Below are 15,210 nucleotides of genomic sequence, written 5' to 3'. Positions count from 1 at the left end.
AGAAACATAATGTTATTGTCAGTAGCCACTCATTAATTTAAGATTTAAAAGAGGATGCAACAAGCCATAGTTAAAATAAATCAGAAACTTAAACTTAAAAGCGGATGAAGTGTCTTTTTTTTTTTATTCTTACAGCCTGAATCTGACCATTTCCACTTGGGTCCCAGTCCCACAAACGTTGGTGCAGATTGATTTTCTGGGACATATAAAAAAAAAAAAACAAATCTGAGCATGTCCCTATTCATGTGCGCAGCAGATAAATAAGAGCACCTGTAGAATGAGAAACATTGGGGAAAAGGGGTATTTTTGCTCCTCCATAAGTGACCTTCCCTTTATTTAAAACAGATATATAATCTTTATAGCTTTCTGACATTTTACTTTTATGAATGACCTGAAAAATAATATTTTGGCTGAATGTTATTTATATCTTTCTGCATCAGAAAAAAATGAAGAGGAGGAGCAGGAAGCAAGAAAGGAACTGAAGCGAAGGCTTACACGGAAGGTATGTTACCATAGCCCATGTTCGGTACAGATCCTTTTGCACCTCATGGTCTCTGGTCACTGAATTGGTACCTGAGTGCAGCCAGTTGGGGAATGTAATGTAATGTAAGTAGGAGGATGGGCAGTCTGTAACGCCTAGACAGGAGATGAATCTTATCTATAACACAGTTCAAAGCAAAGTATTCTATTGACCTCCATGGTAACCATAGGTTCCTCTACGTGTCAGGCCACATGGTGATAGCGGGGGAGTTTCCGGCACATTTATTATTCTGAGAGGCCACAGACTTTTTTTTGTCTGTAGACCCACACAGGATGTACATCCAATAGCGAGGCGAAAATAACTTCCTCTTTCATTCTCTGTGCTACTAATACCTCTTCCTATGCCACCTAGTATTCTGCCACTTTCCTTAACCCATCACTTTACCAACATATTTATCGTCAAATAATCTACTGCATTTTGTTTTAGAAAAGGTTTCTAATAATAAGACCTAGCATTGGAATTATTACACATAAACATTAGTATTTTTTGCAATTTTTATTTGACCTTCATTGTTTATTAATTGTATGCATGTTTTTGGCCACTTATTAAACATGGTTCCACAAAATGTATTTATTTACCATGAAGTAGGTGAACAGAACATGTCTATGAGAGTGCAAAGCTTGGAAAGTGTAATAATCCTATGACTATCATTACATGTCTCAGTGACTCTGGGCCTGCTTCAGAGATGCACGCAGTACTCGTCGCTGCTGTAATCCTGTACGCAGCAGACTTGCGAAAATATGCTAATCAGCAGCCATCTTGTGCACAGAAACTCCCACCTCCGGCGTCTCACATATGCCGCTTGCGTACAAAAGTGAAAACATTGAAAACACTGGTCGCACATCGTACCTCGGAGCAACCTTATGCTGTCTCAGAATGAGCATCTCGCCTAAGATGCTGGGGCCTCTCCAGTTGCATAAGAAGTCACAGAGGCGAACTGGGGCACGCCAAGAAAATGGTCTTGACACGCCTGCCCTGCAGTTTCCTAGCCAGCCCCGTTACCACCCCCAAACTCTGACTACCTGTCACTCACTTTCCAAATAAACCCTCTCTCTGCGATCTCTGTTGCTAACCAATTGCTGCATGTGCGCAGTACAGCTTTGGCGCATGCGCAATAGCAAATAATTGTTCCACTCCATCCAACATAGACTTAAGATTTGATGCCGTTTGTTGCAACAACTTGCTTTATTTCCCTGATTCTGATTTACAGCTGAGTCTGAGGCCTTCAGTGGCTGAACTGCAGGCCAGACGGATCTTGTGCTTCAATGAATATGTAGAAGTTACAGATTCTCTGGACTATGACCGTCGAGCAGATAAACCCTGGGCAAGGTTAACTCCCGCTGACAAGGCAAGGAATAAATGAAGCATTTTTTGTGTACATTCATGTTCAGGTGTACTTTATCACATGTGAATCTGAGTATTTGGTGTGTTGTATAAATATGCATCATATTGAGTATAGCTATCAGTGGCGTAACTAGGGTATTTGGTGCCCAGGGCAAATGAAAAAATTGAGGCCCCCCCCCTATGGGTGTGGTCATATTCCACAAGCATACATGCCTACCCTCCCGGTTTTCGTGGGAGGCTCCCGATTTTTCGGGTAACCCCCCGCACCCCCGGAAGGGTAGGCATTTCTCCCACATTCTGCTCACTTCCTAGTGAAGTGGGCAGAATAAGGAGAATACCCGCGGTGATCGCGGGTCTCCGTGTAGGGGGCGGGGCTTAAAACGTGATTCTGCATGAATCACGTCATTTGGCCCCGCCCCTATGCAAATTCTAGCCAATCGCGGCAATTTTACCGCGAGGGGGCAGGGCTTAATGACGCTAATCGTCAGGCCCCGCCCCCCATTGCCTCCCTCCTGCTTCTCTTACCCGGGCTTCTCCCAGGAAGAGATCGTTAAAGGTAGGCAACTCTGTCCACAAGGGCCGTGGCCACTGAAAAATGGGGCGTGTCGACATTACACACACCCTTTCTCGTCACTGTGGAAACATTCCTTACCATTATATATGCACCTTAATGCCCTGAGTAGTAGTGCCCCTCTTGCACTGCCCAGAGCCATAACTAGACTTTTTGGTGCCCTGTGCCAGAGAGAGCATTGGCGCACCCTCCCACTCCATTTTTTTAAAAAAGGATATAAGATAGTGCACCTGAAAAAGGGCCATGGCCTCATGGGGAAGGGCCAGGGAAGAGATAGGGGTACTCCTGGATACTGCTGGGGATAAAAGAAGAGGAATCTACAAGTAAGAATGATAATATACAGGAAAATTGACAGGCCCAAACAGCATGCCCTGTGCCATGGCACAGGTCGCACTACCCTAGCCCACTGTAGTAGTGCCCCTTATGCAATGTACCCAGTAGCAGTGCCCCAGGTAGTAGTGCTCTTTATACAGTGCCCCAGTAGTGCCCTTTATACAGTGCCCCAGTAGTGCACCCTTATACAGTGTCCCCCTATGTAGTTCCCCTTATGCAGGCCCAAAATACAGTACCCCCAGTAGTGGCCCCTCTTATGCAAGTCCTCAATACCCTGTATACAGTGCCCCCAGTAGTGCCCCTTATACAGTGCCCCCAGTAGTGATCCCCCTTATGAAGGCCCCAGTAGTGCCTCTTATACAGTGCCCCCAGGAGTGATCCCCCCCTATGCTGTGCCCCTTATACAGTGCCTTCCATAGTGCATCAGACAGACATACATAGACACACATAACACTGACTTGATTTACCCGCTCATGCCACACCCGCCGCTGTCTGCTATTCCAGCCTCCTGCTGGGTTCTGCTCGGTACTATGGGAGAGATGTCCATGATGTCTCTCCCATCACCCACTGCAGGAGCCGGAAGGCGGAGATCATGAGTGAGCTCTAGCCCGGCTCTGGCTGTGGACGCTAGCAGCCAATGAGAGTCTGTCTGACTCTCATTGGCTGCTGAAACACACACATTGTCGCAGGGTAGTACGAGTGTACTACCTAGCGCTGGCGTCAATGTATGTGTGCAATACACTGGCTGACTAGGGCGGGCCTGTACCTACCGTGGCCGGTGGCACCGCCTGTCCCACGTCACCCAGGGCACGAGCCCCGGCGTCCCTGCCCTAGGTACGCCACTGGTAGCTATTTTATATTTTACAATCGTACTTTAGTCAAGTAAACTTTGGGTATCAGAGCTGTTTTGCATGTTATACAATTTAGCTGCTTGCCTAGTATTGCTAGGAAAAAGTGAGGTAACACCACATAATAAAAAACCATTCAACACTTTCAAATATGTTTATGATATGCTCACAGTAAAAATAAATAAAAGGGATATGCTCATTCTTCTACCGATATTGCATGCGAGTGGTCTCTGACGCAGGGCGTCATGAAGTACTGGCGTCACTTTGTTTACGATTTGTGCGTTGATGTCACAGTACGAGAGGTGTCCCTCTGACGTCTGAATATAAGAATGTTTAAAATATTTTCCATTACAGTATACGTGTATTGCTGATGATTAAATCTGGGTAATAAAGCAGGTATGCTAAAACTATACATACCGCAACCAAACTGTTTTGCCACCATTGTTTTCTTGCTTTGTAGTGTATTTAGAGTGATAAAAAGTGGCAGTTGGAATAAGTGGTTTGCGAACATCATTAATTGTTTTAGATGTGTATTGTAAATAAGAGTAGACTGCTGTAGCATAAGTGAAGTTCTGTGTATGTTGCATGGTGCAGCTGGTTAATATGGGCATTCCAGCTCATTTACTGTATAGTATGTTACGGCAATACTAATCTACTTAGCAGGTCATTTTAGCACAAACCGTGAGCTCTGTTTTTTACAATGCAAATCACTTTGTCATAAAACTGAAGGCTTATAAAGCGTTTGCTCCTTGCTGCTACCTCTTGGGGCTCAATCCAATTGTCTGCGATGATTTTGCGGGTGCGAGTTATCACGACAACAGCTGCACTTGATGGAAGCCCGAATTCGCACAAAAGTGCTCGCAGCCCCATAGGGCTCCAAGCAAAATTGTTCGAATTCGGGCTCTGAGCAGGCCGCAAGGGGTGTGATATGCGATGCCGGTGTTTTAACTTTGTGGCAACGGCAACTGGCACCCTTCGCAAATGATTGGATTGACCCCTTGGAGTCATTTGTATGGTATGCTGCAGGTAGTGTGATAGGGTTTTAGTGGGATTTACCTATGATCGGGATGGCGGCGGGCGAATTCCCGGGGCTGGAATCTCGACCTGTGGCCACGACACCGGCGCCGGGGGGTTTGGGTTAGGCACTAAGGAGGGAGGGTTAGGTTTAGGCACTAACCGGGAGGGTTGGGGTGCAGGAAGGGAGGGTTAGGGTTAGTGGGTGAAGGGGGGGAGGGTTAGAATACTTACCTAGCCCCTGTCGGGATTCTGAGCATCAGGATGCCGCTGTCGGTCTTTTGACAGCCGGCATCCAGACTGCCGGTCTCCCATACCCTATGATTATTGTTAATATAAACTATAAATCACCAACATATTACATAGTGCTGTACATTAAGTGGATCATGATGCACATACATTTATATATGCTTACATGGAACAAATGGTGAAGATGACCCTGAACAAAGTAGTTTATAGTCCAGACTAGTGAAGTAACATAATGAAAACCAGTGCCTACAGTACTTGCACTGACTTAATTACCAGCCATAACAGAGCTGGGCATACACTATACAATTTTCTGTCAGATATCTGTCCAATCTGGCTGGTTGGAATGAAAACCTGGTAATGTATGGGAGCAAATGACAGTCATATGTTTTTAAACACTGAAAAAAGGACAAAAAAAATTGTTCAAATTGGTTAAATATGTGTGTTTTAACCAATTTGTCTGAACAACCATTTTTGGCTATTTTCCATTGTTTGTGAGCAAATGGACGATTGTCATTTGCGCCCATACATTACCAGGTTTTAGTTCCAACCAGCCAGATATCTGACAGATAATTGTATAGTGGATGGCCAGCTTTACACCTGCACCCTGAAAGGTGGGGCTGGTGCTGCATCTACTAGGAGAGGGCATAGGAGATCTTGTTCTTGTTTTTGGGTACTGTAGAAGGGAGAGGAAGCAGATGTGCAGGGAGGAGTCCGGAACCTGAAGAGTGCATAGACCATTTATGTGCGTCTTTGTTCATGCATGTGTGTCACATACTCCACAAAATGTATGGTTTTAATATTTCACATTTTGATTTGAGTAAATTAGTGTCACAGTAATTAGACATAATATATGTGGTTCTATCAAACTCCCTTTCCAAACAATTTCCAGTTATGAGCAATATAATAAGATCATGGGAAATACCATTGCCTCATTTCAGTGGAAGTGGTATGATTTACCGCCGGACGCAAGTCCGGCGGTTGGAATCCCGACAGCGGCTGCCCGACATGGGTGAAAATCTTGATTGTCCCTAAGGGAAGTATTCACTAACCTAATTCCCTCCCCTAACCTTCCCCCCAGTGCCTAGCCCTAATCCTCCCTCTAAGTGCCTAAACCTAACCCCCCCTTCCCCGCCGCCTAAACCCAAGTCCCCCGGGGGGGGGTGCCTAACCCTAAGTCCACCCGGGGGTGCCTAACTCTGACCCTCCCTCCCCCTAGCGTAACCCTAACCTCCCGGGGGGGTGACTAACCCTAAGTCCCCCCCGGGAGCCCTAAACCTAACCCTACCCCCTGCGCCGCTGTCCGTGCTCGGCGCCCGGCATCACTTCGATCGGGATGCCGGGCGCCGGTCTCCCGGCGTCTAGATTTAGACGCCTGTTATTTAACCCTCGCCGGGATAAAGCAGTCAGTGTAGTCTGAACAAAAACACTGCTATACTAAAGCTGGTTGATATTCTTTTTCAAAATGTAAATCAATGAAATTGTGACTAATTTTACAAATTTCAGTTATCACAATATCAGCACTACTTTACATGACAATAGACTCATTTGAATAAAATTCTACATCTGTAAATATGATACATGCCTTTATATTTTATGTTCTTGGAGGGTCAATAGTAAACTGGGTCAGCAGACGGTATGACTTGCATGCACAGAATAGAACGGCGGGATAGAAACAGCAATGGATATAAACAGATTAAAGGTTCAGGAGTCCGGTTTGTTTTGTCAATCCCCACATCAGAGATCATAACTTGTGTTAGTTTTAGCCAAGCCAAGTCCAATGTCTGCACATAACACCCTGACAGCCCTGAGGCCAGCAAAAAGAAGAATCCGGAGTAGCTCATTAGATGTTTGCCTCTTCTTCTGGTCTGTGCTCTTAAAGGATTACCAAATGTCTCTCTTTTTTTTTTTTTTTCACTTTTAATTAAGCTGTTCTTTGAAATCATCCATCTGTTTGCAAATTGCAGTAAGTTCTGGCTGTCTCAATTATCACATTAAATAGTTTTAACTGTTACAAATTAAAACAACTAAAAGCATGTGACGGTCAGTAACAGGAAAACTTGTAGCAATAGAAAATAAGTGCCAAAGAGCCACAGTGAACTGAAGCAAATATACTGTAGTATTATAAGTAAACAACTTTAATAGATAAGAATAGATATGCATACATTCAAATAATACAAACAAGTTAGTCTCAAGTTTAGAAATCCCAGAAGGTACTTCCCATTTTATTCCAGTGACCCTGGCTGCCCACTATAGCAGGGCCTCTACAGATTCATTTAGTTGGGTGGGCAAAAAAAAAACTTCCACAGAAACAGCCCAAGTTGGTCCAGATTGTCTGTATTCAACGCGTTCCATCCCAATTATAACATTTTGTAACAAAGAGTATAAATTATTTATGTAACTTTTATCTTTTTTAGATTCCTTCTGTGCTTTTCAGTCACATTTTCATGTCATGAATCACTATTGTTTAATTTAGACACCTTAGAAGACAACAAACTTCTACTGCACTGGTTCAATTTTATCCAAAGACCAGCTTTGTGTTGTACCCCAGGTAAAGAACAGTATGGTATGACAAGGCTGAAAAGCACATAGGGAAGTCTGCAGCATAAAACAACATCATTCTTAAAAGTTGCAATATTTGAAAATCGACTTAATCTGTTTTGAAATAAGTCTAACTAACTTGGATACAAGTCACTTTCTTTATATTATCTTTAGGAATGAAATCTACAATTTTTTTATTTTTTTTTAAATATACCTACTGTATTCATATTATATATCTACATGTATTTCATTTTAATTTATCAGCAACATTTGCTTGTAAGACGGAAGAGATGTCTTTTACACTTAAAAATGACCCACTTCTTTCTTATGGGAGCAAAGTAATGTAATAAAGCAACAACACAATGCAATGGAAGGATATATAATGGCGGCCATACACACTACACGATCCGGTATATGACCGCGCAATATATCGTTCCGTACTCCATTTAGCAGCATGGCATCATTCATTGCATCATCCCATCTGCTGTGCGATCGGGCACACAGTATATAATACACATGGTATATCAATCTGATCTGCATCATATATTGTAAGACCGCAAAGTATTTACCCAGTGTTACATCCAAATCATTAGTACAAGTACTGTAGGTGATTTACTTTAGGAGCAATCTCGTCATTACCATTCATCTCCTAAAATATTGTTCAACATGCAGAGGTGCAGCTAGGTGACATGGTGCCCGGAGCAAGGGTATGTTGTGGCGTGTCCTCCCATACTGAATTAGGGGCATGGCCAACAGGTGGGGGCATGTTGTATTTGAAAGCAAAAAAGTGTGATTAAAGCTGGGAGTGGCGCACCTTTTCAGTTGTTAGAGACAGACAGACACAGACCGATCGACCTGGGTGCTCTCCCAACAAAGAGATACTTTTCACAATACATCACCATATGGCGGCAATCCCTGGAATTCATAACATTAGAACACGTTTACAAAATAATTTCGACGTTTCAATCATGTTTAATGCTTTTCCTTAGGGACCTATACTAATGCTATAAAGTCTGGGGAGTGCCTATATATCTATAATATAATCTATATACATATACATAAACGTAATGAGGTGCACAACGACTTTAATCCATAAATATTCAACGTTTCAAGGCCTCTGGGGCCTTTTCATCAGGATGTGATACAGGCATGCCGACATTCTGGCTGCCCCTTCCGGGAGGAGGCAGCCAGGTCAGACAAGCAGGGAGGCATGACAGCATGGCAGAAGGGGTGTGGCCAGGGATACTACACTGCAGTGGGGGGCGTGGACACAGAATCGCATCATTTTAGCCTAGCCGCGCTACACAATGCCAAGATTTTCGCCATTGTGAAATAGGAGGCGGGGCCACGATGACACGATTCAGCGCAAATCGCGACAGTCCCCCCCACGCTGCAGGGGTTTTATTGTAACGGCCGGACGCGTTGGCGGCCGCCAGGAAGGCCAGCCTCCTGGCCGAATAGGGAGGGTAGGCAAGTATGATGTGATATACAAAAGAGTTAAAAACAGGTGCTTACCTTTACGTGGAGGAGTAACCAATACTGTTACACTGCTGTGCTGTGCATTGCAGCCATCGCTGAGGGGATCCTCAGGTGATGACATCATCAGTATGTGCCAATTACCCGCAGTGGTTTCTGGGAATGTTGCTAGGCTACCAGTGAGTCATACTATCCAGTTCCCCCGGTGGAGAGATGCTGAAATGCAAGTGCATGCTAAGTTAAAAGAAGTGCACTGATAAATATAAACAATGTTAAAAGCAAGTGAATAATTTATGGGAGCACAAAAATTATATAAAGGGAAAAGAAAAAGGGATAAGTAAGGAATCTTGCGACTGCGCTGTCCTTTCCATCCAACGCTGCCTTTATTGCAGACCTGTGCAGAGCCATCCTCTCCTTGAACATTCTTGTGTTATGATGACCCATGTATTTTAAACCGCACGGGCAGGTTATACCACGAATTTTGTTGTGCACATCACAACATGTGAGATCTTAAATACTTTCTCTGAATGAGGATGTTTAAAAGATGATCCGGTTTCTAAAAAATGACATGTTGTGCAAGATATGCATTTATAGCAGCCTGTTTTTTTTCTGGAACACATTAGGGTTTGTTTTTAATAAGGGAGCTATGTCACTTTTAACTAAAATGTCCTTGAGGTTTCTGCCTCGTTTGTAGTTCACTAAAGGACATTTGTTGTACAGTCCTGGAAGATCCTTATCGCTCCTAATGATAGGCCAAAGTGCTTTTGATGCTGTAGGTAAGACAGACGTAGCTAACGTGTATTCCGCCCCCAGAGGTATCATGTTTTGAGTTTTACTCCTTTTAACATTTATTAAAAGGTGCACCCTTGGTATTTTGAGAACTTCAGTTTTTTGTTGGTGTAACACTTTTCTATCGTAACCTCTGTCAGCAAACTTCTCAGTTATGGTGTTCACTTTAATTTTTGCTTCTTCTGGGTCACTCGAGATCCGTGCTACTCTTATCATCTGGGATCGCGCTAGTCCCTTCTTAAGAGATGAGGGATGGGAGCTATTTGCAACCGAAAGGGTGTTACGGTCCATTTCTTTGTTGTAAACGTAAGCTGTAATTTTATTATGGTTGAGTCGAATGGTGACATCCTGGTAATTTATCAATGTGTTGCTCAATTGAAAAGTGAGTTTATTGGTGAATCCATTTTTTTAATGTTCTCAATGAGCATTTTCAATGGTTGTTTCCCGTCCCTCCAAATTAACAGGAGGCCAGCTATGTAGCATACATATAGAATAATGTTTTCCTCCACTTTGGGATCTGAAAAGAAAAAAGTTTTTTCTTGGGCAAACATGTAGATGTTGGCAAAGCCCGGTGCCATGTTTGAGCCCATGGCACAACTGGTCCTTTGCCTGTAATATGTACCATTGAATAGAAAATAATTTATTTTTAAGGTCAGTTCTAATAGTTTGAGGATTAAATTAGAATCTAGTACGACAAATGATTGAGGAATTCTCTGGTAGTTGATAAACGTTCATTATGCAGAATAACCATGTAAAGGTTTTTAACGTCCAGTGTACACAGTATTCAATTTTCTGGTAATGGTGGTCAGTTCTGTAAAATTTTCGAAAGCGAAGTGGTGTCCTTAAGCAGTAGCGTCACAAGGGGGGTGAGGGCTGCACCCTGGTGTCACCCGCCGAGGGGTGACATCAAGGTGCAGACTCCCCCTCAGTCACAGGCCACGCCCCTTCTGCGAGGTCACGTCCCCTTTTGGCGCAGCGCGGCTCCACAACGCAACACGACTTCCATCCCCACACCGGGAGACCCCATGGGGAGGGGACGCCACTGTCCTTAAGGAATGTTTTTTTGTGCCATGGTTGAATGAGACCATCCAGGTATTGAGAAACCGCTCTGGGCAGATATAAAAGGTCTGCCAGGGTTTTTTTTTTTTTTTTTTGGTCTTTGTGGATTTTTGGGACTGTATAGAACAGATGTGTCCGTGGAAATGCTTGTGTCAAAGCTGCAACGGTTTTCTTATCCAAGAGGTTATCTGATATAGCTCCTAGTAAAATATTATCCAATTCTTTCTTATAGTGGTCCGTGGGATTATCAGGCAATTGTTCATACTGTATGTGGTTAAATCGGAAAGTTGCTTGTCAATTGCTTCTTTGTAGTCCATGATGACTTTTCTCCCCATATGGCAGCACTCCCTGGACTTCATAACATTAGAGCATGTTCACAAAATAATTTCAACGTTTCAATCACATTTAATGATTTTCGTTAGGGACTTTGACTAGAGCAGCACTCAGGAGACGACGGACAGGTAAGTATAAGACTATATGGGTGCAGGGTGTGCGGTGTGGGCCCCCCAGGACCCAGGGGCCTGTGCGCTCCACACGCCCTGCACCCATTATAGATATGCCCCATGGATTGCACCTTAAGCTAGGCACACACTTAGCAATGTGTACCCAGCGCCGATGGCGGGACCCAGCCAGGTGCTACAGCGGGGGCCATGCTGCATTCAGTAGTATGGCCCCCGCTGGTGATATCGCCAGGGGGATGTTGCTGAGGACTCACGAGAGCGCACATAGTCGGTGAAATGGTGGGTACACACTGGCCGATGTGTCAGATATGTTGTCCGATCCGCCGGATCGGATGACATATTGTCTAGTGGGTACCCAACATTACACCAATTATAAAGCTGTTCTATATAAAGCCAACCAGAGATATATACATTCAAATGGGATCATTAGTATAAGTTCTGGATGTAAGTCAATTTTATGGCACGCCTCTCAGATGTATCAGTACACGTCCACTTTACCACCACGCACATAGGTGCTGCTTTCACAATTTCCCTGAAATGCAAGTATGGGTAGCTGGTGCTAATGTTGTTCAAGGCTGCCTCTGGAAATCGTGGACTTTTTGCAACCATGTAAAACATGAACATAAATTATGTTGAAATGCTCACTTTAAGTCTCATCTATGTGATATACAGGATCCAGTCTATAGATCGACAGTAAAAAGGTCGACAATGTCTAGATAGACACCAGATGTTAGGCAGTCAATAGGTCGACAGGGACAAAAGACCGACCTAGACATTTGTCAACCTTTTTACTGTCTACCTTTCAATCCACACCTGTGATACACAGTCACTAAACAGAGAAATGTTTCAATTAAACTTCAGATAAAACATTAGCCTTTGTCAGTATGGTAAATATATTTGGAGATTGGAAGGGCTAACTTGTTAGTTATTATTTTCTGCATACAAACACTCTTCCTTTTTTCAGGCTGCCATACGGAAAGAGCTTAATGAGTTTAAAAGTACAGAAATGGAGGTGCATGAAGAAAGTCGGCAGTTTACACGGTGAGTTACTTTTCTTTTTGGTATTCAGTTCTGTCACAAGCTGAGTGATTGTTTCCTACCACAAAACAACAAAAGCAATTTGCTCCAGACTAATGCCCCATTTAGGTACGAACGTAAATACCTGCGGCATTTTTCATTTACTATCTTAGTCATACAAACGAAAATGCCACTAGTATTTAACAATGCTTACCCCTCCGGCGAGGACCAGCGAAGTCCTCCTCATCTGCGAGGTCCTCCGCTCGGCTGCTGGTAGCCCAACGCCACCAACGACAAGCTCTTATGTAATGCACATGCGCGACAGTCCATCTGCACACGTGCATGACACAGGGACCTGGCGGTGCCTGGGAGGCTTCCCTGAAGCCGGAAAGGAAGCGTCTGATCCCCATTGCCATCAATGGGGACTGCATAGCTAAAGATGGCGAGAACGATGCTGTGACAAACAGCGGTAACTTGTTTGTTGAATATAGAAAAGGGGTCATGCATCGTTGATAAATGGGGCCCTAATTCAGGAATTATTAGTGAGCAGGACATACTGGCTGTTCATTAACATTTAGAAGTGTCATACCATCTAGTTGCACTACATTTTTATTAGTAGCTCATAAATTGTATATGATTTTTTTTTTTTTTCAGGTTTCATCGTCCATAGTGAAATGAAAACTGTTGCGCAATTCAGGCTGGAAGTTGGGGTTAGGAGATGTAGAAACACTGCTCCATTGTCATCATGTGCACATGTGTCTGAGTCCAATTCAGTCATTAACATAGAGGACAGAGGAGACAACAGAAGTCATGGCTGTTTTTACATTTCCATTGTAAATACTTCAACTGAAAATCTTCCTTGGGCCTTATTTTTGGCATTACAAAATACTGTATGGATAAAGAACGAGCACTATTAAATACTAAGATGAAAAGAAGACATGCCTTGGAAAACACGCAGCGGGGATTGGGTGAATGCAGAGTTGTCTATGCAGCTTTGTGATCGTATGAGAAGCACATACTTCCTGCAGACTTCTGGATGCCTGAATATAACAGCACTTTCAATCACTTGTTACTTATCTGAACTTGGCTGTTAAATTCTATGGCTGTTCTAAGTGATGCCGCTGGCAACGGCGAACAGCTGAAAAATTTGGGGTTTTCTCTGATTCCCATATAACATATATTATCTCATCTAAAGGAACACTATCATTTTATCAACATGTTCCTTGATGAATGGGTTTATGTATAATGTGATGATATTTTTTATAGAAAAAGATGAAAATAAAGTGTTTCTTTATTGTTGCTGGAAAATATACAGAGTTAATCTGTTTAAATCTAAAACCACAGGTGAATGTTTTAGGAACATACCCAGAATCCTCAGTGAATACAGTGTGATTGCCTGGGTCCTAAAGAAACCTACGTCCTTGAAGACTTGGAAAACTCAGCCCCATTACTTGTACAGAAATACATAATAAAGATGACGTAACCATCACATTTCCAGTGCAAAAGGATGACAACATGGCCGTGGACCTCAGGAGGTCCAAGAAGGGGGTGAGCAGGGTACTGATTCCCCAGGCCCAGGCTTGCTTAGGGAGCCCAAGCTAGCTATGGAGGAGATGGAATTCCCCCTTCTAGAAGTATGCCACCACAAAGCATAGTTTTTAAGTTAAAGGTTTAACAAGTGGGTGGCCACACCTCTGTGTTCGGCCATGCCTCCTCTATCACCAGGGCTGTATGTGTTGTGGGCAATGGCCATGGTCACTCAACACTTACAAACTAATCAGGGAAATCGGAAAGGCAGACATTAATTTACCGGACCTAAAGTGGCTGGGGACACAAGACGACGGGTCCTTTTTCAATCACCTTAATGTTTCCACATAGACAGGAACTTGTCTGAGGTCTTCATTCCTTTAGCTATGTTACAGTGGCCCTTAATAATAGATGCAATCCTGTTAAGACCGATATATATGAATTAAAGAAAGACAATGTGGAGCATTAATATTACTATAATATGCTTCCATTTCATAGTGTTGTGCAGGATTTCTGCAATGTTTACACTAAAAGAGATCTGATTAAATAACTAGTAGCACTTAACTTCCTTAAAGGATATAGTATGATCAAATGCATGTATCTTGGCACTGGAAATTATATATGCAATATTGACTGCAGACAAAGGCTACCTGTCCCATCTAGTCTGCCTTTACCCAACAGTTTATTCTCTGGGTCAAAATGATCCGAAGGGTGTTTAAATGTAAATTCACCTCCATCTGCTGGAATTTTGATTTGTTTTAGTTTGGAATTTAACTTGGTCTGAATGATTATCTGCTTCTCAAACTTCTAATACCTAATGTACATATATATATATTTATCCTGTCTATCTGCAAAATCCTATATGTAGTAAAGAAAGTAGGAAGCCATAAGCGTCAGTAATGTGAAAACATTTTTACATCATACCCATGACATCAACAGGTTTGAGGCTCCAAGAGTGAATCACTTTCCATCACTGGGCTTTCAAACCTGATAAAGATCAGCAGTGTGGAATATTTATATTAGCAAATGTGTTTATCTAATACAGTTAAAATAAATAAGGGTAAAATTCAGTTCTCCTTTGTGCTTTCTTTTTATATTTAATACTCTTATCATGTTGTTGGATTTCATCAAGTTAAAAACAAATTGTATTTCTTGGGATCAAGCTCAATCTCAGAAACATACTCAGTGCTCGGGGAGGAATTGAATGCACTCGGGTTGAATGCTATTCAGTTAGCAGTCTGTTTCCCATGCGGTAAGCCATAAATTCCGGGTTAAGTCCCGTAGCTATGGGTTACACGGTTGCAGGCAGCTGTGGTAAGCCCCGAAAGCCCTACTTGCCGCAGATTTCTGTTGGCACCTCAGGAGAGTACGAACAAAAATTTGTTAAGTGCAGGCTAACAGCTGGTTATAATTGAACAGCCACAGGCACGTAACCTGGGTGCT

At 43.0% G+C, this 15,210-nt stretch overlaps 1 protein-coding gene across 5 annotated transcripts in view; it reads left to right on the top strand.

Moving 5' to 3' along the window:
* PHACTR2 (phosphatase and actin regulator 2) overlaps positions 1-14,837 on the top strand; it is a 302,858-nt gene extending 288,021 nt beyond the window's left edge. For all 5 annotated transcript variants that reach the window (XM_088454611.1, XM_088454681.1, XM_088454579.1 and 2 more), the window contains 4 exons: positions 441-502; positions 1,752-1,889; positions 12,188-12,264; positions 12,895-14,837. In XM_088454611.1, the coding sequence (XP_088310737.1) occupies positions 441-502; positions 1,752-1,889; positions 12,188-12,264; positions 12,895-12,910 (293 nt within the window). In that variant the 3' untranslated portion in view covers positions 12,911-14,837. The remainder of the gene's footprint in view (positions 1-440; positions 503-1,751; positions 1,890-12,187; positions 12,265-12,894) is intronic.
* Positions 14,838-15,210: the final 373 nt, after the last annotated feature.

Source organism: Taudactylus pleione, unplaced genomic scaffold, assembly GCF_031769625.1.
Source record: "Taudactylus pleione unplaced genomic scaffold, aTauple2 ptg000006l, whole genome shotgun sequence".
NCBI lineage: Eukaryota > Metazoa > Chordata > Amphibia > Anura > Myobatrachidae > Taudactylus > Taudactylus pleione.
Note: the sequence above shows the minus strand (reverse complement) of the source record. Positions and strands in the feature narration are given on the sequence as shown.